Source organism: Phoxinus phoxinus (genome assembly GCF_949152265.1).
Source record: "Phoxinus phoxinus genome assembly, chromosome: 21".
Classification (NCBI taxonomy): Eukaryota; Metazoa; Chordata; class Actinopteri; order Cypriniformes; family Leuciscidae; genus Phoxinus; species Phoxinus phoxinus.
Genome location: NC_136896.1, coordinates 15,891,951 through 15,919,791, shown reverse-complemented (window position 1 = coordinate 15,919,791; position 27,841 = coordinate 15,891,951). Strand labels below are relative to the sequence as shown.

The following is a 27,841-nucleotide window of genomic DNA, read 5'->3' as shown; positions in this document are numbered from 1 at the left end:
ATACTGAACAACTATGGAAAAATATTAATATATTTATTAAAGATAATATCCAGCAAGATATATCAGTAACCTTTAAAGACATTATTTTTATGACCCCACTAAAAACAAAGCCTGCTTTGTTACTAATTTAATTTATTTTATTGGCAAATTTTATATCCATAAATGTAAATTCACCAACAGCAAACCAATTATTATTATTATTTTTTAAAGAATTTAAAATGTACCTTAACACTATTTCATCCTCAGCAAATAAGAAAGCAATTAAAACTATTTCAAATTGTAATGACTTTAATTTGTGGACACTAAATTATGTATAAAATAACTTTTTTATTTTTTTATTATTATTGTTTTTTCTATCATCTATTTCACATTTATTTATATTTTTATCTTTGTTACAGGTAGTTATGCATTGCTAAATTCTTCCTTTATTCTGTATGTTCAGATGAAATTGTACATATTGTTATTTTGTACAGACATTTTTGTAATTTGTTACAAAATTGTATAGGCCTACCTCGATTGTCATCTCTGTTATGTTTGCAAGCATAAAAAAAGGACTAATGACTAAGAACACACACAGACACACCCTCACTACTAGTCACTAGGATGCGGCAGCCTTCCGTTTTAATGGCACCCATGGGAGCGCTGGTAGGCGCGTAGGGTTTCCAGAGGGATGTTACGTCACGAGAGGGGCGGCGGGACCCGAGTGTCAACAAAATGATGCGCTTTAGGCAGCAGAACAACGTTTGAAAAACTTTCAATGAAGTCATCGCTCAGCATTAGGTGAGCCTTAATGAGTCTCATAATATTATATTACATTATATTACTATAGCTTTCTATGCAGTTTAAAGCTGAAGTTTGTTGTATTTCTTATAAGTATTTATTTCCAATGTTATTACAGCTAATACTGTTGCTGGACAGCAGCATTCCCATTCCCATATTCAGACCGCGAAACTTCCTCATCAACGTTAGTACCGCTGTAACTCCTCTGTGTGGCATGATATTGTCCCAAATTAACATTTATTAAACATATTAAGTGTAATTAGTTTTAAAATGATTATTTCATGTTTGAGCACGTCTGTTTGTTTTTCCTTAATCACTTTGTACGTTATCAACCAAGTGTTATCATTTTCCTGCATGTTTTATCAGCTCCTCGCCACGTGGTCGTTTCAATGATAAAGAACACATACCGTGTCCTAGTGTCCTGCGTATATTCCTGTGTGGGGCACTTAACTGACCAATGTCAATAGGATTTTAGTAGAAGTATTCACTCAACCATTGATATAACATTTAACAACCAAAACAAGAAAGAGTACTCACCTGTTCCTATAAGAGAGGGGAATGTTGCTGATTTTCTGCTGTGCTGTGGTGTCCACTGCCTAGAGTGAGTCCAGTGTCTCAAACACTGAGCTGCTCTATGGTGGGAGGTTACAGCTGTTGAGTAAGTTGAGGATTGGTTTACAATCAATGTTGAATGAAACGCCACACCAGCAACCCCCCTTTCCCTTGAGCTGGAATGTCAAAGGAACATGCTGTGTTCCTCTGTCTCTTCTTCCCCACTATGGTGTAAAGTGGGAACTGCATGAGTGACTGTACTGAACGATTTAAAAGGACTTTTGTATTAGGTAAAGTTTGTTACATAAGCCAATAAGATCTGCTCAAACCCAACAGTGAAAATACTCTCCTCAGTGACATCCAGAGGGCTTTATGCTGTGAAAAAGTGCCAACCTCTAATTGCTACATTAAAGAGCTATTTCTGCCTAATTTACCCCTTAAAAACAGATTTTGTTGGTATAACTTCATTTAAGTTGATCCAGTGATGTTAAACAATATATAATATTTTTGAATTGAATAAAACTAGGTAATTTAGATGTTCCTTTTTTTATAGTGTACTGTTAGTTTGACTACTATATCATTAATAGAATCTAATGGATGTAAATGGATGTAATTCAAGTGTCTCTGCCAGGTAGAGAAACACTTAGGCTAGTGCATAGAAAGATAGAGTATGGTACATTACACATTCTATCAGACACCATATCAATCATATAGTACCTTATTAATATATTTACATACTTTATGATTTTTTTTAACATGGCAAAGCCATTAAAATAACTATTAATGATGTTATTTTAATAGTATCTCTACATGACATATTAATTAAATTTAACATGAGCCTGAACTTTAGTTTTTAAATTTAACTTTGATGGAAGGTAACATAGTATTGTATTTTTGTTTAATGCATATTTAAATTTTTTCACCCCCCCCACTATTATAACCTTGCCTCAGAACCCCTCTCGATTGGCCTGATTCACTAATCACATTGTGTTTTATACTACTTTTTATTATTATCTGCCAAATATATCATAATTTAAATGACTCTTTTAAATTTGTATTTATTTAGATTTTGCCTTTAAAAATGGCACAGTTTGGATTATGTGCACTGCTCCTGTTCTCTGGACTGGTTCACCATATCAAAAGCCATATTAGAAAGGAGGACAAAACTGGTGAGAAGGAACGACCCAATTTCATCATTATCTTAGCCGATGATATTGGGTGGGGTGACCTCTGGGTGAACAGGCCTGATAACTTCACACCAACACCCTGGCTGGACTCATTAATGCTGAAGGGCAAAAGGTAGTGTTGTTATTATAATTTGGCTATGCATGCCACAGTTTTGTGCCTGATTATGTCTAATTATGGGTGCTTGTGATTTGCAGATTCACAGACTTCCACTCTCCTGCCTCCACATGCTCACCGTCACGCGCTGCCCTCCTGACCGGCAGACACGGGCTGCGCAATGGGGTCACTCATAATTTTGCAGTGCGGTCAGTCGCGGGACTGCCACTCAATGAGACAACATTTGCTCAGCTCCTGCATGACGCAGGTTATTATACAGCCATGATCGGTAAGTACAGAAACTCTGAGAACATGCCGAGAATAACATTATTAACATCCTGAGAGCAATGAACTCTACGCTGTGCTGTGATTAGTTCCTGATTAACAAATACGCATTGTAGCCATGGCAACTAATAAGCCTCCCGAGCTGAACTCATATGTCGTAATATTTCTTTTCCATTTATTTATAGTGCTTATATTGGTTTTAAAACAGGAAAATGGCACCTTGGACACAATGGTTCCTACAATCCTGTTCATAGAGGTACAATTTTGTTCCTTTTTCAATCCATTTGAATCTGTTTTAATTATGCATAATATTTTTAAAGATGAATTACTGTTAAATAAAAATGTATTGATAAAAATATATGTGTATATATATATATATACATTTATACAGTGCCTTGCGAAAGTATTCGTAGCCCTTTATCTTTTCACATTTTATGTTGCTACCTTATGTTAAACTACTTTAAATTACTTTGTTCACATCAGTCTACACTCCATACACCATTATGACAAAGCAAAAAACTGATTTGTGACAACTTTGCAAATTTATTAAAAATAAAAACTGAAATTATTACATTGCATAGTATTCATACCCTTTTCTAGGCCCAGTGTTGGGTGTAATGCATCACTAAGTAATTAATTACTGTAATTTAATTACTTTTCCCTTGAAAAAGTGAAGTAAGGGATTACTCTTAATTTTATTACAGTTACTTATACTTATAGTAAATACTGTATAGACAATATAACAATTCTATATAAAACAATAGTAGATTTAACATAAAAATTGTTGTTGAATGTTTAAATACATTCGTCAGTTCAATAATAATTTATGCAATTTTATATTATTTATTTGATAGAATTAAAAGAGCAGTTTCATGTCTATCCTTGTACTGTTCAACTGGTCGAGGTTGATATGGAATTTAGAAAGTAATAAGTAATGCAAAACTTTTTAGAGAGAGTAATTAGTACAGTAATCTAATTACACTGTTGAAGATTTAATTAGTAGCTAGTAATTAATTACTTATTTAGGGTAACTTACCCAACACTGTCTGGGACACTTGAAATTTAGCTCAGGAGAATTCCAATTTCGCTTGTAGATTTTTAGTGGAGTTACAGTAAACTGTGGCAAATTCAATTGAATGGGTATGATTTGGAAAGACAAGCACCTCTCAATAAAAGGTCTAACAGCTGAAAATGCATATTAGAGCAAAATACAATCCATGAGCTTAAAGGAACTGCCGATAGAGCTCAGAGACAGGATTGTGTCAATACACGGATCTGGGGAAGAATACAAAAAAACTGTATTGAAGGTTCACAGAAGCATGTAGCCTCCATAATCCTTAATGGAAGAAGTTTGGAACAAAGACACATGAAAACACACTTGGAATTTGCAGAAAAGCACTTAAAGGACTCTTTTAGACTGTGAGAAACAACATTCTCTGGTCTGATGAACCTCAGTTCCAAGCATCATGTATGGAGGAAACCATGAAACCATGCACTGCTCATCTCCTGCACAATCAGGACTGAAGGTTCACCTTCCAACAGGACAATGACCCTAAGCACACAGCTAAGACAATGCCAGGGTGGCTTATGGACAACTCTGTGAATATCCATGAGTAGCCCAGCCAGAGCCTGTGCTTGAACCCAATCGAACATCTCTGGAGAAACCCGTTGGTCCCATCCACAACCTGACAGAGCTTGAGAGAATCTGAGGAGAAGAACAGCAGAAAATCACCAAATGCAGATGTGCAAAGCTTGTCGCATCATACCCAAAATACTTTAAAGGCTAAAAGGCTGTAAAGGTGCTTCAACTAAGTACTGAGTTAAGGATACAAATACTTATGCAATGTATTTATTTCAGTTTTTCCTTTTTAATAAATTGACAACGTTGTCACAAATCAGTTTTTTGCCTTGTCATAATAGTGTATGGAGTGTAGATTGATGTGAAAAAAGGTATTTAAAGTAGTTTAACATAAGGCAGCAACATAACAAAATGTGGGAAAAATGAAAGGCTGCATTTCTTGACATGGAATTTGATAAATCATTTTTTTCATTGATTCATTTATTTTGAGTTATTTCATGAGGATATGCTTACTTTTGTGTGTTCACACTACAGGTTTTGACTATTACTTCGGTATTCCTTATAGTAATGACATGGGCTGCACTGATGAACCAGGCCTCGACCTTCCCAGCTGCCCTCCCTGCATCCTTAATCAATATACTACTAGGTGTGTGTTACTTTCCAGGTCATCATTAAGTCAAAACACACATCAGATGCTATATAACCTGAGGTTTTGTGTAGGCCTATGTCTCGTGCTTTACTGAAATATGTAAAATTTTCACTCGTCAGGAAGCATGAAGGATGCTACACTCAAGTGGCACTACCTCTGTTTGAAAATGAGACAATAATTGAACAACCTTTGGATACATGGAGCCTTAAAGACAGATATGCCAGAGTGGCAGTCAAGCAGATATTCACAGCCAGGTATGGTCACTGCTTCTGACACCAATTGTATACAGAAAGTCATATATTTCTGATTTGGATACCAACCTGAGCTCATTTCCCTTCCTGGCAAATTGCGCTTTTGAGCATTACTTAATGAGTATTACTTTCTATTCTGTACTATTAATATTATTATTGTTATTAAAGGTTATTAAACCTCTTGAACTTCTTGGTAAAACATATGTTCATTAAAAAGGTATTGTACAGGTTTTAGGCTCAGCACTTGTTATGGTGAAACAAAACAAACATTCTTGATTAAAAATGGATTATAAAAACAGTTTTGCTACTCACAGGGGCAACCGTTTCTGGACTTTGATCAGTCAATATAAGGTCTGGTCTGTAAACAAGTTTGCTAGGCAGGGGAAGTTGCATTGTTGACCTTTGACACAGTCCAAGGATAGATTATCATCTGTTGGGGTGCGCGCAGCCAAGTCTCATTTATTTATCATTTCAGCTGTGCACTTGCACAGAGAATCGAGACCTGTGACTGTTTTAAAGTCAATATCACTTCACTTAGTTCCTCACTTTATGTTTGAATCAATAAATTATATTGACATTAAAATGGCCAATCTGCTGACAATCACACCATTAACTACATCACACAAGCTGATTGGTTCCTGTTGTATCTGTAGCCAATGAGCTTGCTACTCAACATTTAACAGTGGTATTAAATTTAAGTAAGCAATGGATGATGAGAGATGTAATCTAACTGTGAAAAAATAAATTGCCATGCAAAAATAAATATACAGTAGAAACTGCTACTATAAATACAGTCCACATGTTTGGGATCAGTAAGATTTTTTTTAAAGGAATTAATCATTTTATTCAACAAGGATGCATTCAATTGATAAAAAGTGAGCATAAAGTCATTTATAATATTACAAAATTGTGAGCTTTCTATTCATCAAAAAATTCTGAAAAAAACCCCATTACGATTTAAAAAAAAATATTACAATGATTTCTAAAGGATTATGTAATGTGACAGGCTGGAGTAATTTGGATAAAATTCAGATTTTCCATCATAGGAATAAATTATATTTTAGAATATATTAATAAATAGAAAACATCCATTTTAAACTGTAATATTATTTCACAATATTATTATTTTGACTGTATTTCTGATCAAATAAATGCAACTCTAATATCAGCTGATAAGCTGGGTATCAGGGTATCACTAAGTTGTGCCTCTAACAAAATTTATCTTATGTTACTGTACAATTTGGATAATATTATTTGTTTTGTGATAATGTGTCTGTGTAGCATTTCTAAGCAGCAGCCGTTCCTGCTGTATGTGGCTCTTGCTCACATGCATGTCCCACTGTTCCATAACACCTTCCTAAACGTTACGACGCAAGATCCTTACACAGCCAGCCTCAGTGACATGGACTCATTGGTGGGGACAATCATGCAGGCGGTCAGCACTGAGCAGCTGGAGAACACATTGATATGGTTCACTGGTGAGTTATTTTGCACATATTTCACTGTGTATTCAGTGGTATTAGTAATTTTCCTAAAGGCTCTGATTGCAAATGTATAAAATGCATCCATTTCTAAGGTGACAATGGCCCGTGGGAGCAGAAATGCCAGTTTGCTGGGCATGTTGGGCCTTTTGTTGGAAGATGGCAGACGAGCAGAGGTAATGCAGAAGCTGCCATATAAAAAAAAGTCTCTCTCGATTTATTTATTAAAAACAAATGGTTTTGTAAGGTGTCATACCTTTAACCTATCATAAATAGAATATATTCAAATGAACGAACATACAAGAGTTTTCTGTGAGTGCAGATTTCATCCTTGTCTTCAGTTGTTTTAGATAACAAACACACTAATTGAATTACCATGTTATTGTCTGTTTTCATTCTTTTGAGCAGGTGGTGGCTCAGCCAAGAGAACCACATGGGAAGGAGGTCATAGAGTTCCCACAGTGGTCACATGGCCTAAAAAGATCAAACCCAACAGCACCAGCAGCGCCCTGCTGAGGTACTGGAAGATTATGAACGTTGTGTAACATGATTGTGTTTGTTTTCACCATATGATGACTAGCTTTTAATCCTTAGTGGTCTGGATATCTTCCCAACCATCCTCTCCCTGGCTGGTGTGAAACCACCATCGGATCGACGCTATGACGGCATTGATATATCATACATTCTGCTCAACGACTCCGACGAAGGGCATAGGGTACAGTCAGTTTGGATGACACACTACTTTACAGACAAATTTGCTCTCACTGGCTTTTTTAAAAATGAACTCTTGTTCCCATTATCAGAGTCTCATGCATCCAAACAGCGGCGCTGCAGGACAGTTCGGGGACCTTCAAACCGTCAGGCTGAAACATCACAAGGCTTTTTACATCACAGGTCTCTATTTATTGAGAAAATAAAAAAAGAATCAATTTATTAATTCATAAAAAAAATATATATATATATAAAGGTGCTGGTCATATAATTAGAATATCATGAAAAAGTTGATTTAATTCAGTAATTCCATTCAAAAAGTGAAACTTGTATATTATATTCATTCATTACCCACAGACTGATATATTTCAAATGTTTATTTCTTTTAATTTTGATGATTATAACTGACAACTAATGAAAATCCCAAATTCAGTATCTCAGAAAATTTTAATATTACTTAAGACCAATACAAAAAAATTATTTTTTAGAAATGCTGGCCAACTGAAAAGTATGAGCATGTACAGCACTAATACTTAGCTGGGGGTCCTTTTGCCTGAATTACTGCAGCAATGCGGCGTGATGGAGTCGGTCAGTCTGTGGCACTGCTCAGGTGTTATGAGAGCCCAGGTTGCTCTGATAGTGCCTTCAGCTCTTCTGCATTGTTGGGTCTGGCGTATCGCATCTTCCTCTTCACAATACCCCATAGATTTTCTATAGGGTTCAGGTCAGGTGAGTTTGCTGGCCAATTAAGAACAGGGATACCATGGTCCTTAAACCAGGTACTGGTAGCTTTGGCACTGTGTGCAGGTGCCAAGTCCTGTTGGAAACAGAAATCTGCATCTCCATAAAGTTGGTCAGCAGCAGGAAGCATGAAGTGCTCTAAAACTTCCTGGTAGACGGCTGCGTTGACCTTGGACCTCAGAAAACACAGTTACCAACACCAGCAGATGACATGGCACCCCAAACCATCACTGACTGTGGAAACTTTACACTGGACTTCAAGCAACGTGGATTCTGTGCCTCTCCTCTCTTCCTCCAGAATCTGGGACCTTGATTTCTAAATGAGATGCAAAATTTGCTCTCATCAGAAAAGAGGACTTTATTATTTATTACTTTAAGAGGACCACTGTGCTTTATTAAATCCAGAGTCAACGCAGCGGTCTACCAGGACATGTTTAGAGCACTTCATGCTCCTTCATTTTCCAGCAGGATTTGCACCTGCCCACACTGCCAAAAGAACCAAAACCTGGTTCAATGACCACGGTATTACTGTGTAATTACTGTGTGATTCCATGTAATATTCTACTTTTCTGGGATTTTGATTTTGTGGGTTTCATAAGCTGTAAGCCATAATCATCCAAATTATAACAAATTAAGGCTTGAAATATCTCACTTTGCATGTAATGAGTCTATATAATATATTAGTTTCACCTGTTAAATTGAATTCTTGAAATAAATCAACTTTTTGATGATATTCTAATTATATGACCAGCACCTGTATATACACGTATATATTATTTAAACTAATTCATTTATTCTTAAAAATGTAGTTAAATATTAAGTATTTCTCAATCTCAAGTAAAAATAATCAAGTAAATAAATAGACATTTGTAATTTAATTTGTATAAAAATGCTGTTTTGTGATTTAATAATTTATTGCTTACTGTTACATTTTTAAATTGATAAATAGATATTATAAACTTTTTATTTAATGTTTAAAAATAATAATAAAATATTTAATTGATCAGTAGATAGTTTCAAACTCTAAATCTTTTGAAAACTGCAATTAAATGTAACATTAAAATAACAAATGAATAAGTTACATTTTTAAATTGATAAATATAAAGAGACATATTTTAAACTATTTCATTCATGTAGTTAAATGTTAGTGAAAAAATAAATCACATTTTTTAAATTAAGCCATTTTAAACAGTTTGTTTAATTTATATACTTAAATGTAGTTAAATGTTACTGTTAATTAATAAATGAGCAAATATAATTTCTTTAAAATAACAATTTAAATGATTTTGTTTAAAAATGTAGTTAAATGTAAACAATAAATAAGTTAAATAGTAAATATTTGTTTTAATTGATAAACAAGTACACAATAAAAACTTGAATGTATAAAACATTATTTAAATGTAACAAAAAAAAGGATATCAAAGGATATCAAAGTACTAAATGATCTCCTTCTGGCTTCTGATTCTGGTGCATGTAGTATTCTGGTTCTCCTTGACCTCAGTGCAGCATTTGACACTGTATGCCACCCTACACTTATCTCACGATTGTCTGAAATAGGCATCACGGGTGCGGCACTTCAGTGGTTGACCTCGTATCTATGTGATAGACAGCAATTTGTTAAGATAGGTAAGAATCGCTCACGCTCTGTGTCTGTTTCTCACGGTGTGCCCCAAGGCTCTGTTCTTGGTCCGCTTCTATTTCTGATCTACTTGCTACCGTTAGGCCAGATCATCAGACGGCATGGTCTCAACTTTCATAGCTACGCTGATGATATTCAAATCTACTTCACGTTCAATCCCAACTCATCTTTTCCACCCTCTTCAGTTACCTCCTGCCTCCACGAACTTAAAACATGGATGTCCTCTAACTTTTTACAGCTTAATGCTGGTAAAACGGAAATCCTGTTGATTAACCCTAGATCAAAGAGTTCACCCGGACATGACATTTTTATTGATATAGATGGTATCGAGATTAGGCCTTCAAAAACTGTTCGGAATCTGGGAATTTTGTTCGACCCCACGCTCAGCTTTCACTCACACATTAGTCAGACTGTCAAATCTTGCTTCTTTCACCTGCGGAATATTGTTCGTATTCGCCCCTCTCTTACCTTTATAGATGCGGAAATTGTTATTCATGCTTTCATCACTTCCAGACTGGACTTCTGTAACTCATTATACAGCGGACTACCCACCAAAGCAATACACCGCCTTCAAATGGTACAAAACTCTGCTGCACGAGCCCTCACATATAATAAAAAATCTGCCCACATCACTCCTATCCTTCACCAACTGCACTGGCTTTCTGTAATAAACCGCATCCAATTCAAACTGTTAATCCTAGTGTATAAAGCCTTACATGGCCCGGCACCCAAATACCTTGTTGATTTGGTACAGCCATACGTTCCAACTCGGGCCCTTAGGTCCAGCACTGAAAACCTACTTGTGGTACCCCGGGTCAGACTCTCTACGGTGGGCGGTAGGGCTTTTAGTGTTGTTGGCCCTAAGCTTTGGAATAAGCTGCCCCTGAATCTTCGTGCCACCGACAACATCCGGACCTTCAAAAAACTACTCAAAACTCATTTTTTTTTTTCAAGCTTGCCCAATAAATAAGTAGGCCTATCCTCATCACCGTTTTCTTTGTTCTCCACTTTCTTAGCCATATTTGCTACATACTCTGTCGTAATTGTATACTTTGGGTAAATAGTACAATGTGTTTTTCTTTGATTCTTGTCAATTAGTTTCATGCTTGTTTCCATCTGTTTGTCTGTAATAAGCAGATGGCTTTTGTATCTGTTTGCTTGCTGTTTGTTTGCTATTTGTATTGCATTGTGAAGCGACCTTGGGTTCTTGAAAGGCGCTATATAAAATAAACATATTATTATTATTATTATTATATATTAATAACTTATTTTGGCTGCTCCCATGTATAAACCATGGCATTTTTTTTCTTTGTTCCGTTTATATACTGGTATTGGTTGGTATAATGGTTCTAATGTTCTCCCTCAGGTGGATCAGTGGCGTGTGGTGGAGGAAGTGGACAACAGCAGTATCACGACCCCCCTCTGATATTTGACCTCTCTGAGGACGAGGCAGAAGAGACCTCCCTGAACCCCGAGAGTGAAGAGTACAGATCTGTCCTGAAGGAAGTGGAGAGAGAGAGGGAGGCTCTGCTATGGGACATCGCCACCGACAGGGTGTCTTCGGCTGACTACACCATGATTCCGTCTGCAGTCCCCTGCTGTCAGCCAAACCACCCTGCCTGCCGATGTCACAGTCTGAAATGAGGTCAGTTGACTCAGCCTTGAACTCAGCACTGTTTGTCAGTGTGTTAGATCCTACCAACATATTGAAAGCACTGTCATTTTATACACTGAGAAGAGCATATTGAGTGCAATTTCCCAGAAAACCACACTACTTTACTAAGAATATGCTGATGTGTAAAGTGGAGTCTGCAGAACAGGAAACTATAGATGTGCAAGATGTTTTAATACTTTTGTATCCTGCTGTTTCATGATGAGCTAGACCAGAGATTTTCAAATCATTTGATTGTCTTTCTAAAAACTGGTCAGAATCCACTAAATAAATAAACGAGGTCTATTTGTCAGCAGTAAGAAATTATCTTTTAGAAATTCATTTTATTTCAATTTATTTATGCATCTTACATTGATTAATTTGTTTAATTTGATCATATGATTTTTATATAAAATACTTTTAAAATTATATATATATATAACATAGTAGCAACATTTACAGTAATAGTGTCACAAATTGTGTAACAGTTGGCTTTCCCTAGTTTGATATCATGTCTCCATCTTGTGGTAATACTGTTGCCATAACTGTGACCGCATAACTTAAATGAATATTTAAGAAAGTAATATGGTATTATGTTTTGTTGATTATTTTGTGAAAATATATTAACTCTGTCAGTTGATTGATTACACCACCACAAACCAATCCATTAATCATATTCCCAGGATTACTGAAAAAAAAATAAAAAAAATGTATTTGAAATAAAACATTGACCCACTGACTGTATCCAATTCATGCTTTCACATAATTTCACATAAAAGTACTAATTTTTCGTTTTGTAAGCCATCTTTTAAGGATGGAATACACTACATGACTTTTAAAACCTGAACAGATTTTAAAACACTAGTCATCATAATTCACTTGCCGGCTGTGTAAATAGTTACAGAGGAAAAACTAAATGAGTGAGGATCTCATACTACCTGACTTTCAAGCCGTTACAAACAGAACAAACTAACACAGAAACATGTGCCTTGTTGCTATATGAGATGCGTGACAAATGAAAACAATGTGTTCTAAAATAGGCTCAAAAGATCGAACATGTTTGATATCCTCCAAATGGATGTAATCAAACTTTGAACTCCTACATTACACAATTTTCTGTGAAATCGGGTCAAATCAAATCTGCAGACTGGCTCTGACTTTCAGAAACTAGCATCAATTTGTCGACTGAAAATCTGGGCAAAAGTCATGTAGTGTATTCCAGCCTTTAGTCGAAAATGCTTTGGCTGCTTCCATGCGTGTCTGTCCACGCATACTTGGTAAGTAAATAATAAATATAATGGTGTCGGTTGGTATAGTGATAGTTGTTCCAATGCGTTTTCTCATGGATAAGAGGGAATTCTGTTTCATTTTAGCCACTTTGTTTTTATTGGTTTGCTGTTAGTAAACACATAAGTAAATCCAAACGAACATACAGTGATGAGCACCTGTAGAATGTAGTCCAGCCTGACAGGCGTGGTGGCTCTTCAAATGAATATAAAACCACATTCCGTGTGGCGTGAAGCCAAGAATGTTCTTACACTCTTCGCAACTAAGAATAAAATGCAAAACTTCAAATCGTTAAAAACTGTAACTTAAAAATCCTTTAAAAACATAAAAATGATAATTTAGCTTTCATTTTTTGTAATAATGCTATTGTGCATTCCTAATCGTCTTACTGTGCTGATTTGCAAAAACAAATAACACCTGTGTGTGATAAGAGATCCCCTTTTTTTAAGGAAATAAACGAGTTCTCTTTTCTGTTAATCAACAATAAGTCCCTTTGAGTGCGTTTCTGTTCACTGTAACATCACAGCAGAAAATAGGAAAACAGTGAACAAGCAGCGTACTTACAACCTTGTGCAACATTAAGTTAAAGAGTACATTACCATTGCAAACAATGTGCACTGTAATTTCTAATGTATCTGTTTTTTTCTTAGCGCATAGTTTCTGTATGGAAATTAGTGTTCTGATCATAAATTAAGCAACTAGGAAATTAAATACCAGAGACGACACACTCTCAACAACCACACTAATTCTGAACAGATAGTAGTACATTATGTCATCATTTACTCACCCTGATGGGAGTTCCAAACCTGTATGACTTTCTCTATTCAAAGGGAACACAAAATATGATATTTTGAAGGGTTTTGTCTATAAAAACTATAAAAATGTCAATGGGGTCCAAAACAACATTGGACAGAAACACTTTTTCCACACAAGAACGTCCTTTAGGTTTGGAATAACACAAGGGTGAGCATTTTTGGGTGAACTTTCCCTTAAATTACCCCAAAGTTCCACCAGAACAAACATGCAACATGTTTTTACCGTTGGGAAAAAAAGGGAAGTGCTTTACAAAAGTGACAAGTCAGTCAAAATTGGGTTTTGAAAATGCTACAATAGACCAGCATGTCATGTGGTAATTCTTGTTTGACGGTAACGTAGCTACAATAATACAAACACAAAACTATTTTGATTTAGAATGGAGAAAATTAGAATCAAGGTGCCATAGCGATTTATATGCTGCTCTGTGTACAGTTCCCTTTCTCGCTCGCTACCATGGATTCATAAAAATTTGTGGCAAGTGCAATTTGCTCACGATCCTGAATGGCACATTAGTAAGTGCATTATCTCTGTTTGTTCACATTGTTTGTTGGGAAAAACACAGCCTGTCTAATCATTCAGTGTATCTTCTGTAAACAGTCTGTAACTGAAAACAACAACAGTGGACCAATGCAAAGAAGCGTGATGTGTTCCTCCCTTTACAGCTACATTCACTCACTCATTCTGAGATCACAGTAGAAGAACGTCTTGAATACTGACTGAGAAAGAGCTGGTGGGAGGACTCTTAGAACACAATGGGTCCAGTCTAAATTCCCATGGGAATTAATTAGTATCAGGTTGGTGGGTAGTGCTGATTATATGACTGTCCGTCTCCTGACATTGCATTGAATCAATCTCTATGGCTTGTAAAACAAGCTTGTTGACATCAGCAGTATTTGCATCAAGGTTGCTGACAGTCTCTGTCACAGGGGCGGTCTGTGTGCTCACTGCTTCCTCAATTCCCTCAAGTATCAAAATGCCACTGCCGGGCTGATGACATTTTGCATTGAGCTTGTTCACCTCATCTATATGCTCCTCATTCGCATTCACGGCCTCTTCCTGGACCGCAGCATCTTCGCTGTAGTCTTCATCACTGACTCCATTCTCTTGGACCGTATGGTCCTCTGTAAATTCTGCTTTATCATGATTTTTCGTATCTGGTATGTTCTCCTCACAAGCATCATGGTGTGCAACATCTACAGTTGTAGCTGCGCTTTCAAGTACCTCCTCTCTGTGATGCTCAGCATTGTCTTCCTTGACAGCACTGAGGTCCAGAGTTACTTCGTTATTATGGATCCTTACTCTTGGATCTTCTTCATAAAGGTCCTCTTCAGGGGTTTGTCTCTCAATGCTGTCCTGTTCAAGTCCAGCATCTTGACCTCCCTTCTTCGCTTCATTGATATCACCAAGAGTCCTTTCCTCAATGACTCCATCTACTGAGGTAATGTCAACAACATCTTCGCCAACAGACGTTTCTTGATCAAGATCTTCTTCATTGCTTGTATCTCCTTGCAGAGGCTCGTCATCAAGGTGTCCGTCTGTCTGTGGAGCAGGATATTCACAATCATACCTTTGCAGATCTTTGGTGACCTCATTTGATCCAATGTTTCCACCCTCTTCCTCAGTCTCGACAGAACCAACAAGATTCGGGTGTATTTCAACTACTAGTTTAATGCAATTCTCTCCCTCTTGAGGCAGCTGTTCATGGTCAATAACCTGCTTCGGGTCATGTGCAGTCTGATCTGCGTCACTCAATCTCGACTCAGAGTCTGAAATGTCTGTAAGTTCATTTGGGGGTCCACTGAATGTGGCTCCTGGACTTTGTAATGAAGGGAGGTGAGGAGCAGGACTGCGAAGAGAAGCATATCATTAGGAGATAAGTGGTCTTAATGTTACAACATCATGTGCTTTGTCATTGCGACCAGTTTTTACCTCTCTACAGATTCATATGGAACAGGGGTGGGCCATAACTCTTGGGCCCCGGCCCCTTCCTCCTGGGCCCAGCCGAGGTTGGAGGAAGCATAATTCAGAATGGCCTCTGTCACAGTGTAAGGGGTGTGACCCTGCACACAGTCATCAATGTGCTTGACAGGAAGCTGAGTCTGCAGGAAAAGATGGAGTTGGCTATCTGACAGGCATACTGTCATGTGCAGCACCCTGTAGATGAAGACAAAATGCCAGGAATTTAATGTTTAACATTCAAATAATATTTATGTAATGCTATTTTTATTTCTTTCATTTGTAACACCAGCAAACACTAAGGGCCCTATCATACATCCGGCGCAATGCAGCGCCAGGCGCGAGTGTTTTTTGCTAGTTTCAGCACAACGCAGTTATCATTTTCATGTCCTGCTGTTTAAATAGTAAATGCATTTGCGCCCATTTGTGCGCTGGTCTGAAAACAAGGTGTGTTCAGGCGCATTGTTGATGCGTTACTATTTTGGGGCACCTGAAATAGACTACGCCATTAACTTTAGACCAGGTTTCAGTCGGTCAATGGCGCAGTCTGTTATTTAAAGAGTGTGCTAGTAATATACGTCTATAGGCGGGTCCACAACTTGCGTACACTCTACTTATTACACACACAGGGACGTGCATCAGTAGCACACAAACCAGACAAATATGAAAAACAAAAGGATTACAATGTAAAAGATTATTATTGTGTACATAAAGATATGGTGGAATCTGGCTTGTCCCGTAGATGGTGCTTTCCTTGCGCATGAGCAGATCCGTTTCCTCTCTGGGGACGCGTTCAGTCTTTCCACTATCAAATTCCATCATGTAAATAGCAAATCCGAAAACTATCTTTTAAAGGGAATGGGAGATGACACTCCGGTTGGTTTATTGCACGTAAAGCCCAAAACACACCCATTACTCATTAAGAGATAGAGACAACCCTTTTAGACCATTTTTCCCATCATTAAACTAGCAAAAGTGGATTTGGACCCGCCCTAAGTGCGCTTAGATAGTTAAGATAGTTAGAAGACTGACTAAGGAGTTAGACTGACTTATCCAAGAAGCTCTGAAGACCCTTTCTTCTTCTTTCAATGAAGTCATCGGTAATAAACGAGAAGAAAGACTTTTTGGGCAGATCAGGAACAGGCCTGTGGAAAATACAGCAATGCATTATGGGTAACTGGACAAATGTAAAAATTAAAAGGCATTGCACACCGTACATTTAAACTACATTATTTTAATTTTTAATTGGCATATCTAAACAAATTATTATCTATAAGTATATATTTAAAAATATTTTTTAATAAAGCACTTTGGCTGAGATGTACAGTGTCCGGTCAAATGTTTGGAAACATTACTATTATTAATGTTTTTGAAAGAAGTCTCTTAGCCTCATTAAGCCTGCATTTATTCAACAATACAGAAAAAAAAAACAGTAATATTGTCAAATATTATTACAATTTAAACTAGGGATTTTCTATTTGAATATACTTTAAAATATAATTTATTTCTGTGATGAAAAGCTGAATTTTCAGCATCAATACTCCAGTCTTCAGTGTCACACAATCATTCTAATAATGCTGATTTATTATCAATGTTGCTGCTTATTTTTTTTATATAACCCATGATACTTTTTTCTTTGAATAAAAAGTTTAAAAAAGAACAGCATTTATGTAAAATAGAAAAAAAAATGTTTACAATATACACAACCATTCCAAATTTTGGGGTCAGTCAATTTCTTTTGGAAAGAAATTAATACTTTTATTCAGCAAGGATGTGTTAAATTGATAAAACGTGATAGTAAATATTTATATTGTTAGAAAATAATTCAATTTATGAATAAATGCTGTTCTATTTAACTTTTTATTTATCAATAAATCCTGAAAAAAGTATCACAGGTTCCAAAAAATATTAAGCAGCGCAACTGTTTCCAACATTGATAATAACAGAGTATCAAATCAACATATTAGAATGATTTCTGAAGGATTGTGTGACAGGAGTAATGGCTGATGAAAATTCAGCTGTGCATCACAGAAATAAATTATATTTTAAAGAAAATTCAAATAGAAATATTTCACAATGTTACTGTTTTTTCCCCCTGTATTTTCAATCAAATAAATGCAGGCTTGATGAGCATAAGAAACTTCTTTAAAAAAAAAAATTAATAGTAATGTTTCCAAACTTTTGACCAGTACTGTATGTCTCAGCCATACTGCCAATTGGAATTGTTTGTGCAAAGGAACTTACACCAGACCAGCGTTCTTTTGCAGCTTTTTCTTCAACCACACAAACTCGCTGTATCGCCGCCTCACACAGGATGTTTTGGCAGTGAATGCTTTACTGTTTGTCTGGTAAATGAAACCAAGTAACCAAATTCAGATCACTGATACAGTTAACATGAGGCCTGACAAAAACAACCGTTTAACAACAGAAGAATAAGAACATGTATACTAGTGATTATTATTTTCATTAATCTTATAATTAACAGAAGTGTTGCACAAACTTTTCACTTAAGCAGTGTGCATCTTTTTCTCTGTGTTAAATTGCATTTTGTACAGAATTTCACCCATAGCCCACCTTGCGCTCTAGATACTGATATACACATTATGTCATTAAAAAGATAAAGATAAAAAACTATACAGACATGGAAACTCCCATCACCTCCACAGATAAGACAGAAATAATAAAATTAGGACACCGCTATGATTCAATCAACACCACTACTGTAAACAATACAGGACTACCAATCAGTTGTAAAAAACAAAACATTTTTTTTAAACAGACACGTATTTGTTAAGAAATTCTTTATAACAATGTCATCTTGACATCTAAATCTACTAGTTTAACCAACTAGCAGTTAACCAAGGGGTAATCAGTCTTACTGTTCCAATTCATATTAGACTGACTGATCTTTATGAAAAGACTTTAAAAAGTTCAGAAGAAAAAAAAATAGATGACTATCTTTTAAGACTAGTCTTAACAGTTTATGCAACTGGCTGATTTCAAGTAGAACTGATCAATGAAGTACTTTGTAACTTGGAAAGAGTCACATTATTATATTGTAATATTATCAGAAATCCTTGAGTCAGAAATACTCACATGAAGGAAAATTTTGAAGTCCACAAATGAGTTCCACGACCCTTCGTTCTGAACACGAGGATCCTGAACTCTCACTGCAAGGAATTCCTACAGATAAAAAATAAAGGAACATTTTGTAAAGAACAACATGTACAGTTATCAAACATGTATGACATGTTATACCTTTAAAATGAGAATCCTGCAGCCCATCTTCTAAGCCTCAATATCTGAATGACCCAACCTCAATATCTTAGACCCACAAGATCTTATTGCTTAAGGGCTTAAGTACAATATTCAGATCTGTCATAACACAGCCAAACTGGAAAGAATAAGAAGGAGATCTTACATCTTGCTCTTGATTTTTGATCATCCTACCAGAGGTAGTAACATGGCACCATTGGCATCTGTGGAAAAACAGTCAACATGAGTCATCAACCACAACAACAACAACAAACATCCCTTATCCTGAATGTTTTACTAAGTCTATGAACTCACATTATTTTGTCTTTGGTTTTCCATAATTTGAGGAGAGCAAATATCTTAACAAATCCATAAAGGGAGAAATCAACAGATTCCTCAGACCTAACGTTACTGTCTACTCTCCAAAACATCACAAATTGTTGATTTTGAGTATCTAGGGGACAAACATCTCCTGACTCGCCCTTTTAACCCTTGCGATGAATCATCTGCCCCTCCTCTTCCTCTAAAACCCCATTAATCATGACTATTCGTCAGCTTTGTGGTCAATAACGTGATTTACCCGTGATGATTACAGGCGTTGAAACTGAACATGTTAATGTTAGCAGTCCTGTTAAGAGGAGTAATTTGGCATTAATGTAACGTTATTGGATTTTAACACGATCATTTTTTGTCTGTTACCTGTCACAACACTTCTTACACTAGAGAACAGTCAGAAGAGACGTTTTCGCTTTATATTTATATTGTTATTAAGTGTGATACTTACTGTAGTGCTCGATTCCCAGGTTGTAGTAAAGCTAGCGCAAGTTAATTAACGTTAGCTAAGATACGAACGTAAACAAAAATAAAGTAAAATCACTACCTTCATCCCATCCGATCGAAAAAATGTGTATGATATTTCACTTAGATTGTATCACATACACAGATAAAACAGATACGAGATATTAAAAACACGTCCAAAACATTGAGTCAGCGAGTAACGTGATCAGCTTCCTTTTCTTCTGCTTTGAAATAAACAAGCTGAGATGAGATACTGCCATCTTGTGTTCGGGTGGTTAGTCTGTTTATGATAATAATAAAAAAGCTAAAAAGCTAATAATAACGCTAAGTTTGAGACACAGACACTATGTAGGCTACTGCTTGTATTCGTTCGCGGCTTTGGAGAGGATAAAGCGGTTTGGAGAATGGATGGATGAATGGAATGTATTTTTTGTAAACTGCATTAAGGCAATGTTCAATAGATATCATCACCTTACTATTTTGCATCAATTTCCTGACATCAGAACATAAAGCGAGGTTCAAAATACACGTTTCATTTTGTTAATATATTAGAGTGGCAGTTTTTTTTATATAGAGTGTATTTTGGATAACTTTTTTTTTAATACTCCATAAATCAGAAAAAAGGCAGGCCTACTGTCAACAAACAGGAAAAAAAATGTTCACTGTTTTTTGGAATAAAATGTTATAAGGAATAAAATTATATATAAATCAGGCTACTGTATATTGTAACAGAGTAAAACCCAGAATAAGATAAAAAAAAAGAAAAAAGAGATCATTTGCTTAATTAAGATCCACACTTTTATGCAAGAACTTTATCAAAGAACAGAGTTATCAGATTTTAAAGTGAACGATTTAAAGTGACAAAAACATTTTTGTTTTTCTTTTAAGACTTTAAATTGAGCACAAAAACAACTGCAGTGTGTGTGTACTATAATCCTGTCACATAAGTGTTCAGTCACTATAGCTACAGTGTGTTGCCATCCAACTATTTTTATGTGACTTTTGGGATAGCAAAAAAAAACAAAAACGCTGAATGGAAGCATAAAGATGCGCATAAATTCTAAAAATGTGGGGGGAAAAAAGCAAAAATGTGCTTAATTTAGCCAGAAACTTTTTTCCCAGATAAGAAGACATGCGCATAGACTACAATGGAAACACATTTACCACCTAAATCCTTCGATGCACAACCAAAAACTCATGTGACTTTGCCTTAACAGAGGATTTGACTGATAACTGGACTCATTGGTAACATCATTTTTAATAAACTGTTACTACTATCCCCACCCCAAGCAGCCATAGCATAGCTAACTGTTTTAGCATGTGGGTTTGAAGTTAGCATGAATGCAAAGCATCAAATTGAACTAGATAAATTGCTATTTTAGGTTATGTATGTCAAATAGTTGTATCTACAATACAATGAAAGCTAGGGAAAAAAAATTCTTGATAAACATTTTTTTTTTATTTCCTGAAAATCAGTTTTCCCTGTAGTGTCTTGCCTTACAAGAGGCTTACTGTAGCCTATATGAAGGAAAGGGCCCAATTTCATGCAATATTGTGCTTTTTAAATCCTCATATCATTAGAACTATATTTTGCAATTGTAATGTGGGATAAACATGCATACAAATAAAACACTTAGTCTAGCACAAAATATGTTTTTGACTCAAGGGTGCAGAAATGTATAATAGATATGGTATTATAGATTATACAACCAATATCTTGTAATAATATGATATTGATGGTGTTTTCAGCACTTCAGAGTCATAAAACAGTCTCTGATGTCAGTAATGAAGAAAGATCCATTCTACCACTGACGTCTCAGTGGTGTGTCGAGCATAAGACCTTTATCCGCTGTAATCTTCTTTAGCTTCTGTTGCAAGCAGGTGGGGATGTCATATAGAGCTGAGAGACGGACAGGGGCAATGAGACATTTATTTCATTTGATGGCTGCTTTGAGCGTGTGTTCTGGCTGGTGAGTTTCTGACAATAACCACATAGTGGATCATTTGATTTAGTACTGCCAAAATGTTGATATTTGTTCTTTTTCAACCAAAGAAATGGAGGACGCAGAGGTCAGACAGCAGAAGCTGTACAATCAGGTGAGCGTCTTTCTTTCTTCTTCTTTTGATTAGACATTTACTTGTGTTGCATATTTTATCAATAATATTTATTTTTCCAGTATTATTTTACCTTTGACATTATTATCATGCTTAATGTCACGCTTGAATTAGTTCTTACTTCAAATTTAAAGTTAACTAATGGAAACGAATACAAATAAAAAAATTTTTTACACTGAACCATACATGAGTTCATACACTGAACGACACAATATAATATATTATGAAATTATTTCTACTTCGTTGTGTTAAAGGATAAAGTATAAAGGATATGCATTTATACTAATGGCGTTGCTGGGAATATGGTCTATAATAAATAACTGGATGTTTAACAGCAGTTTTAATCATGTCAACTCTCATAGCGTTCGCTTTTAATAAAGAAACAACAAAGAAGAAGGGCAGATGCCCGTATGGTCACAGCGAATCATGACATTCGTCCCAAGACACGTAAACAGAAAGCTGAGGCTGATGATACAGCTTTATTGATAAGCCAGTCTCAGAGCAACACTTCCCTCAATGGTTTGTACACACTTACACAAGGCCTATATTATTGTTAACATGTAATTGTTTATTAGTAATGATTCATTTTGTAGAACTTTATAGAAAATAATACCCCGCCTTTTTCTTATCAGACACACAACCTGTGCAGATTTATGAAAACACAGTGGAAGAAATTTGTTTAGGAGAACTGGACATTTCATCCAGGACAGAAGAGGCATCGGAAGAGGCAGCTCATTCTCTTCAGGTTGTCACTAAGAAAATTGATCTAGAGATCAGCCCGCAGCACAGCCCTAAATGCACTTTGGACACAGAGGGCCAAGCAGATGGAAAGAAAACTAAGAAGGCTGTGAAAAAGGGGCAAACAAAATGTAAGTGTTTTTACTATTTTCAATTATCCTTTTTACATCTGCCTCATTGTGATGTGTATGGAAGCTTGTTTCCACCACTGAATAACAAATAAAAAAGACTTTTTATATTTATTGCAATTTAGATTTTTTTTCCCCCTCATAATTGTGAGATATAAACTTGCAATTGCATGTTATAACGTCTGAATTTATTCCTTTAAATTATATGGATTATCCTTATTTTCCTTTTTTATATCTCATTTATATCTTTCTTATATTATGCAATTCTGACTTGCAAGATATAAAGTTAAGTCAGAATTGTACGGTGAAAACTCGCAATTGTGAGAAAATGTTTCTCAGAATTGGACTTTATTGGAATTCCTACTTTATATTCAATTCAATTCACATTTATTTGTAGTGCTTTTCACAATACATATTGTTTCAAAGCAGCTTTACAGAAAACGCATGTTTTACATTACATTCTCCCGATCAATTTTGAGCATCCAGATGATATAATCAAACATATCTTGTGGAGCGCTTTTTGGAGTATGCATTTATTTGTCATTTTAACTGTTTTACTACCAAAAGTTTTTATTCTGTTGCGCCCTCTATAGGCCATAACCAGCGACTAGTTGACGTCAAGCTTAAAGTGTTGTGGCAGAGCATTAAAGTCAAATAATCGACTAATCGAGTTTATATCTCGCAATTCTGAAAAAAAGGTCAAATGTGAGATAAAAAGTCGTAATTACCTTTTGTAATTTGTATATTCCGTGGTGAAAACAAGCTTCCATAGATGTGTCTTTACATTTTGTTTAATTGCACGTTCTAGTACTTGAACCTAAACCAGCATTAGAAGCCAAGGAAAATGAAGGGAAAGAGAAAAAAACAGTGAAGAAGAAGGATAAGACAAACGAATCTAAGGAGAAAGTGCAGATGGGGGAACAGTCTTGTAAGTGTACCGGAGATGTGTCTCCATTGTTTAGCATGACACAAGTTAAAGGCCATTTCCTGTAGCAGAGGCCAGTGGCTCATCCATAAATAGGAAATAACTTGACATTGTTTTTGATAACATTCCAACTTGGGGTATTTTTCAGCAATTCAGACTGATTCAGTGGTGGAATTCAACATTAATGAAGAGAAAAAACCTGAATCAGAGAGTGAGGATGAAAGAAAAGATTGGACAAAGAGCCCCGTCCCTCCCACACCAAAGAAACAACAGCTGAAGACAAGTATAAAAAAGCTTAAAAGCCTAAAAAAATTATATTTGTCTTGTCATATTAACCTTTTTGGTTAGAGATGGTTGCCCTTTTGATTAGGCCTGTTTGATGAAATTCGTTTTCTGTCATTGTAGTGAGATGTCATCTCAGTGATAGTGAGGAAGAAAAACAGGACGAAGAAGAGGAGGACAAGAAGAGTGAAGCTAAGAAAACATCAAAGAAGTCTAAAAAAGGAGCAAAAAATAATAACGATATTGCTTCTTTAAACTCCAACTATAAGGAGCCCTCCTCTGACAGTGACTCTCTGGACATGGGAAAGGTAAGATTTAGTTGAGAGAGAGAACCATGTAGGAAGACACATCAGGGTCACATTCCAGGATGACAACCAAAAACTAAAATGTATGCACCTCTTGATGGAAATAAATGTTGTGATGTTATTTCCATCAAGAGGTGCATACATTTTTGGTCAAGATCTTGTATTGACAATGCAAGAGTCCAGCACTCTGTATTCACTTCGTTAATTTTCGGAACACAAATTAAGATATTTTTGATGAAATCTGAGAGCTGGCTCACTCCTTCATAGGCTGCTAGGTAAATGATATCTGCCGGCCCAGAAAAGTTAGTAAACTTGATAAGTTTATCAAGCAACGAGAATACTTTTTGTGCGCAAAAATAAAATAAAATAATGACTCAATCCAAATATAAATTTTCGTATGTGAGGGCCTCTGATGTGAGTTCACGAGGGAGCCACGACGCATACGCGAGAACTGAGATGATGGCGCTCACGATCATTTGATGGGAAAATGTGAAAGGTACCGTAAGCCATTCATTTTGCGGCATTGGTAAGGCACTCACGATTCGGAAATGCACAGTTTAGAACCATTTTAAACACTACATCGAGACCCATCTGCGTCATCTTCTCAGTTCTCGCGCATGTGTCGTGGCGCTCTCGTGAACTCACATCAGAGGCCCACACCGAAGAAAATAAATGTTGAATAAAGTCGTTATTTTTGTTGTTGTTTTTTGCTCACAAAAAGTATTCTCGTCGCTTGATAAACTGAAGGTTGAGCCACTGTAGTCACTTGGACTATTTTAACGATGTTTTTACTAACCTTCTGGGCCGGCAAGTTTCAATTACAACAGAAGCCTATGGAGGAATGAGACAGCTTTCAGATTTAATCAAACATATCTTAATTTGTGTTCCGAAGATGAACGAAAGTCGTACGGGGTTGGAACAACAAAGGGCGAGTAATTACTGACAGAATTTTCCTTTTTGTGTGAACTATCCCTTTAAGGTCTGGATTCTTCATTCTCCCTCCCAACTATTCTTTCACAATTTGAGCCTGATGAATCTTGACATTGTCATCCTGGAATATGGCCATGATGTGTCTTCCTACATGGTAGTTTAAGAAATGAAAAGCTACACACTCCATCAGTTAGGTTTAGAAGAACTGTTGCCAAACATTTAACGTGCTAGAAACATAATCACTGCAATAATGATCCAGTCATAAACTTTTAAGCATGTAAATCCAAACAGCGACCTTTTTTTTTTCTGGCCGGGCAGTGTATTATACATCCTTGTTTTTTCTTTCTTATCCAGTCCTCTCCTATGTCTTTGGAGGATCTGGAACAGTTTTCCACGCATCCTGCTCCAAGAGATGTGACTATTCAGTGCAGGATCACCAGGGACAGGAGGGGAATGGAAAAAGGGATCTATCCCACCTATTACCTCCACATGGAAAAGGAGGATGGGAAAAGGGTTAGCAGGAGTGTGACTGTGAATAAAGAAAATTTGTAAAAAAAACTACCCTTCTTTCATCTCTTAACGCATTATTATTCTCTTGGCAGGTATTTCTGATGGCTGGCAGAAAAAGAAAAAAGTGTACAACTTCAAATTACTTGATATCAATCGATCCTACAGATTTATCTAGAGATACTGACAGTTACATAGGCAAACTAAGGTGAGTGCCATTACAGTGTGTTAAGTTATCATACTTTTATTGTTTGTAATTCTGCCTATGCTAAGATATATGATTTGTCTCCTCAGGTCAAATGTCCTGGGGACTAAATTCACTGTGTACGATAATGGCGAGAATCCAGAAAGGAAACAATTCATCAAAGAAACGGATACACTGCGACAAGAGCTAGCAGCAATATATTATGTAAGATGCTAATTTTGTGCTACTTGCCCAATAGATGTTTACAGTAACTTTCAAAAAAAAAAAAAAAAAGTTATTTCTTGTGATTGCAAAAAAGCTTTATCTTTGCCGTCACACAGGATAAAAATGTTCTGGGTTTCAAAGGTCCCAGGAAAATGACAGTCATCATTCCTGGTATGCACGAGAATGATGAAAGAGTCGTTATTCGACCAAAAAGTGTGAGTATTTTATTGAGGATTCTAGTTTACATTTTCTGTTAATCATTTGTAGCAATATTATATTTCTTTTGGAAATACACTACCATTCAAAAGTTCGGGGACGGTAAGATTTTTTATATTTTTGAAAGAAGACTTGTGCTCACCAAGACTGTATTTATTTAATCAAAAATACAGTAAAAATAGTAATTTTGTGAAATCTTATTGCAATTTAAAATAACTATTTTATATTTTATATACCGGTACAGTATTTTAAACCATACTATATTTTTTCAGGATTCTTTGATAAATAGAATGTTCAAAAAGAACAGCATTTATTTGAAATTGAAATTGAAATTGTTTATAACATTATGAATGTCTTTAATGCCTTTTGATCACTTTAATGCATCCTTACTAAATAAAGTTTTTTTTTTTTTTTTTTTTTTATTGTACTGACTCCAAACTATTGAACGGTAGTGTATAATTTATGTCTTGGAGATTTATGTTTCTTACACTTCACTCATATAAAGAATATAAAATACATTAGGTGTTCGATTCACTGATTTAAACAACTGTCAATCGTGTGTATATTAATAAGGAACTCTGAACACATTAATCTCTTTTGCATGTCCCAGGAGCTGGAGTCTCTGCTCACCCGATACGAGAATGGTAACAAAGAGAATCTTGTCACCCTTGTAAATAAATCACCCAGCTGGAATGAGCAAACTCAGTCGTATGTGCTCAATTTCCATGGCCGAGTTACACAGGCATCTGTAAAAAACTTTCAAATTGTCCATCCAGATAATGGTGAGTGAGGTTATCTTTCTTTTTCTCATTTTGTATCTTTAAAAAAAAAAGATCTATAAGGTTATTAGTAGGAAAAGGTCCTTCAGGTCATTAAAAGGGTTCTTTTAAGAACTGTTCACTAAAATGTTCTTTGGGGATCCAAAAACACTTTTGGAACCTTTATTTTTAAGACTGTATCTAATAATATACTGGTATGTCAATATTACAATTCTCAATAATACTAATCCTTATCAATGAATATCTCTCTCCAGAGGACTACATCGTGATGCAGTTTGGCCGGGTAGCAGAAGATGTGTTTTCCATGGACTACAGCTTCCCCATGTGTGCTCTACAGGCATTTGCCATCACTCTGTCCTCCTTTGATGGCAAACTGGCCTGTGAATGAGCCTCATCCGTCTGTATTTTCTGTTCTTTTAAAAAGGGAAACTTTGCAGTACTTTAGGATATTAAATGCCTTTGCAGTCATAAATTAAAGAACTTTTCTTTTTTTAAGAACTAGATATTTTCTATTATCTGCAAATTAAGACGTACAGTAGAATTTGTATTTGCTTTACTAATTATTCATGAATCTACAATTAATAACTTGAAAGGTATGCAGTTTGTTCATAGTTCCATCTTAAATGTAATAGTCTGTTTTACAAGACTGTTTAAGCAAATCATTTTGTTTGATGTTTTCATTTTATTTCCTTAATTTATTGTTTGTTGTACTTGAAAAATAAAGCATGGCATTCCTTGGTAAATAAAGGCTGAATTAATAATATTATGCAGTTACTCTTTATAAGGTTACATCGA

General features: G+C 35.8%; 3 protein-coding genes across 7 annotated transcripts; 2 read left to right on the top strand and 1 right to left on the bottom strand.

Moving 5' to 3' along the window:
- Positions 1 to 648: 648 nt before the first annotated feature.
- Positions 649 to 21,682, top strand: arsg (arylsulfatase G). Of its 3 annotated transcripts, none has more exons than XM_079595525.1 (13): positions 649 to 780; positions 899 to 964; positions 2,399 to 2,631; positions 2,715 to 2,902; positions 3,107 to 3,154; positions 5,012 to 5,123; positions 5,246 to 5,380; positions 6,659 to 6,855; positions 6,954 to 7,034; positions 7,267 to 7,375; positions 7,453 to 7,573; positions 7,662 to 7,752; positions 11,316 to 12,291. In XM_079595525.1, the coding sequence occupies exons 3-13, from the start codon at positions 2,414 to 2,416 to the stop codon at positions 11,591 to 11,593; spliced, it is 1,578 nt and encodes a 525-aa protein (XP_079451651.1). In that variant the 5' UTR covers positions 649 to 780; positions 899 to 964; positions 2,399 to 2,413; the 3' UTR covers positions 11,594 to 12,291. The 3 variants fall into 3 exon arrangements, with proteins under 3 accessions (XP_079451651.1, XP_079451653.1, XP_079451652.1); XM_079595527.1 differs by lacking the exon at positions 899 to 964 and adding an exon at positions 21,578 to 21,682 and having other exon boundaries at positions 689 to 780; positions 11,316 to 11,594; XM_079595526.1 differs by lacking the exon at positions 899 to 964 and adding an exon at positions 21,594 to 21,679 and having other exon boundaries at positions 689 to 780; positions 11,316 to 11,594.
- On the bottom strand, positions 12,972 to 19,983 carry snx11 (sorting nexin 11). 3 transcript variants are annotated; one of them, XM_079595523.1, is made up of 7 exons: positions 19,699 to 19,983; positions 19,081 to 19,138; positions 18,756 to 18,842; positions 17,904 to 18,004; positions 16,709 to 16,804; positions 15,633 to 15,857; positions 12,972 to 15,549 (listed from the first exon to the last, which is right to left on the bottom strand). In XM_079595523.1, exons 2-7 carry the CDS (start codon positions 19,102 to 19,104, stop codon positions 14,484 to 14,486), a joined length of 1,599 nt encoding a protein of 532 aa, XP_079451649.1. In that variant the 5' UTR covers positions 19,105 to 19,138; positions 19,699 to 19,983; the 3' UTR covers positions 12,972 to 14,483. The 3 variants fall into 3 exon arrangements, with proteins under 3 accessions (XP_079451649.1, XP_079451647.1, XP_079451648.1); XM_079595521.1 differs by lacking the exon at positions 19,699 to 19,983 and adding an exon at positions 19,230 to 19,420; XM_079595522.1 differs by lacking the exons at positions 19,081 to 19,138; positions 19,699 to 19,983 and adding an exon at positions 18,918 to 19,050.
- On the top strand, positions 21,578 to 27,823 carry LOC306989645 (protein king tubby). Its single transcript, XM_079595524.1, has 13 exons — positions 21,578 to 21,682; positions 21,766 to 21,809; positions 22,190 to 22,346; positions 22,460 to 22,696; positions 23,502 to 23,621; positions 23,767 to 23,901; positions 24,024 to 24,208; positions 25,490 to 25,648; positions 25,738 to 25,850; positions 25,937 to 26,051; positions 26,168 to 26,266; positions 26,878 to 27,049; positions 27,301 to 27,823. The coding sequence occupies exons 2-13, from the start codon at positions 21,768 to 21,770 to the stop codon at positions 27,432 to 27,434; spliced, it is 1,668 nt and encodes a 555-aa protein (XP_079451650.1). The 5' UTR covers positions 21,578 to 21,682; positions 21,766 to 21,767; the 3' UTR covers positions 27,435 to 27,823.
- The last annotated feature ends 18 nt before the right edge of the window (positions 27,824 to 27,841 follow it).

Bases quoted from the DNA above. Each gene is read 5' to 3' on its own strand.
- arsg (XM_079595527.1), top strand. From the start codon at position 2,414: ATGGCACAGTTTGGATTATGTGCACTGCTCCTGTTCTCTGGACTGGTT. The intron at 5,381-6,658 runs GTATGGTCACTG...GTGTCTGTGTAG, and splicing joins AAGCAGATATTCACAGCCAG to CATTTCTAAGCAGCAGCCGT. The intron at 7,035-7,266 runs GTAATGCAGAAG...TCTTTTGAGCAG, and splicing joins AAGATGGCAGACGAGCAGAG to GTGGTGGCTCAGCCAAGAGA.
- snx11 (XM_079595521.1), bottom strand. From the start codon at position 19,345: ATGTTTTGGAGAGTAGACAGTAACGTTAGGTCTGAGGAATCTGTTGAT. The intron at 18,843-19,080 runs GTAAGATCTCCT...TTTTATCTGTAG, and splicing joins TCAAAAATCAAGAGCAAGAT to GAATTCCTTGCAGTGAGAGT. The intron at 16,805-17,903 runs GTAAGTTCCTTT...TATTTTCCACAG, and splicing joins CAAAAGAACGCTGGTCTGGT to GCCTGTTCCTGATCTGCCCA.
- LOC306989645 (XM_079595524.1), top strand. From the start codon at position 21,768: ATGGAGGACGCAGAGGTCAGACAGCAGAAGCTGTACAATCAG. The intron at 24,209-25,489 runs GTAAGATTTAGT...TTTCTTATCCAG, and splicing joins ACTCTCTGGACATGGGAAAG to TCCTCTCCTATGTCTTTGGA. The intron at 25,649-25,737 runs GTTAGCAGGAGT...TTCTCTTGGCAG, and splicing joins AAAAGGAGGATGGGAAAAGG to GTATTTCTGATGGCTGGCAG.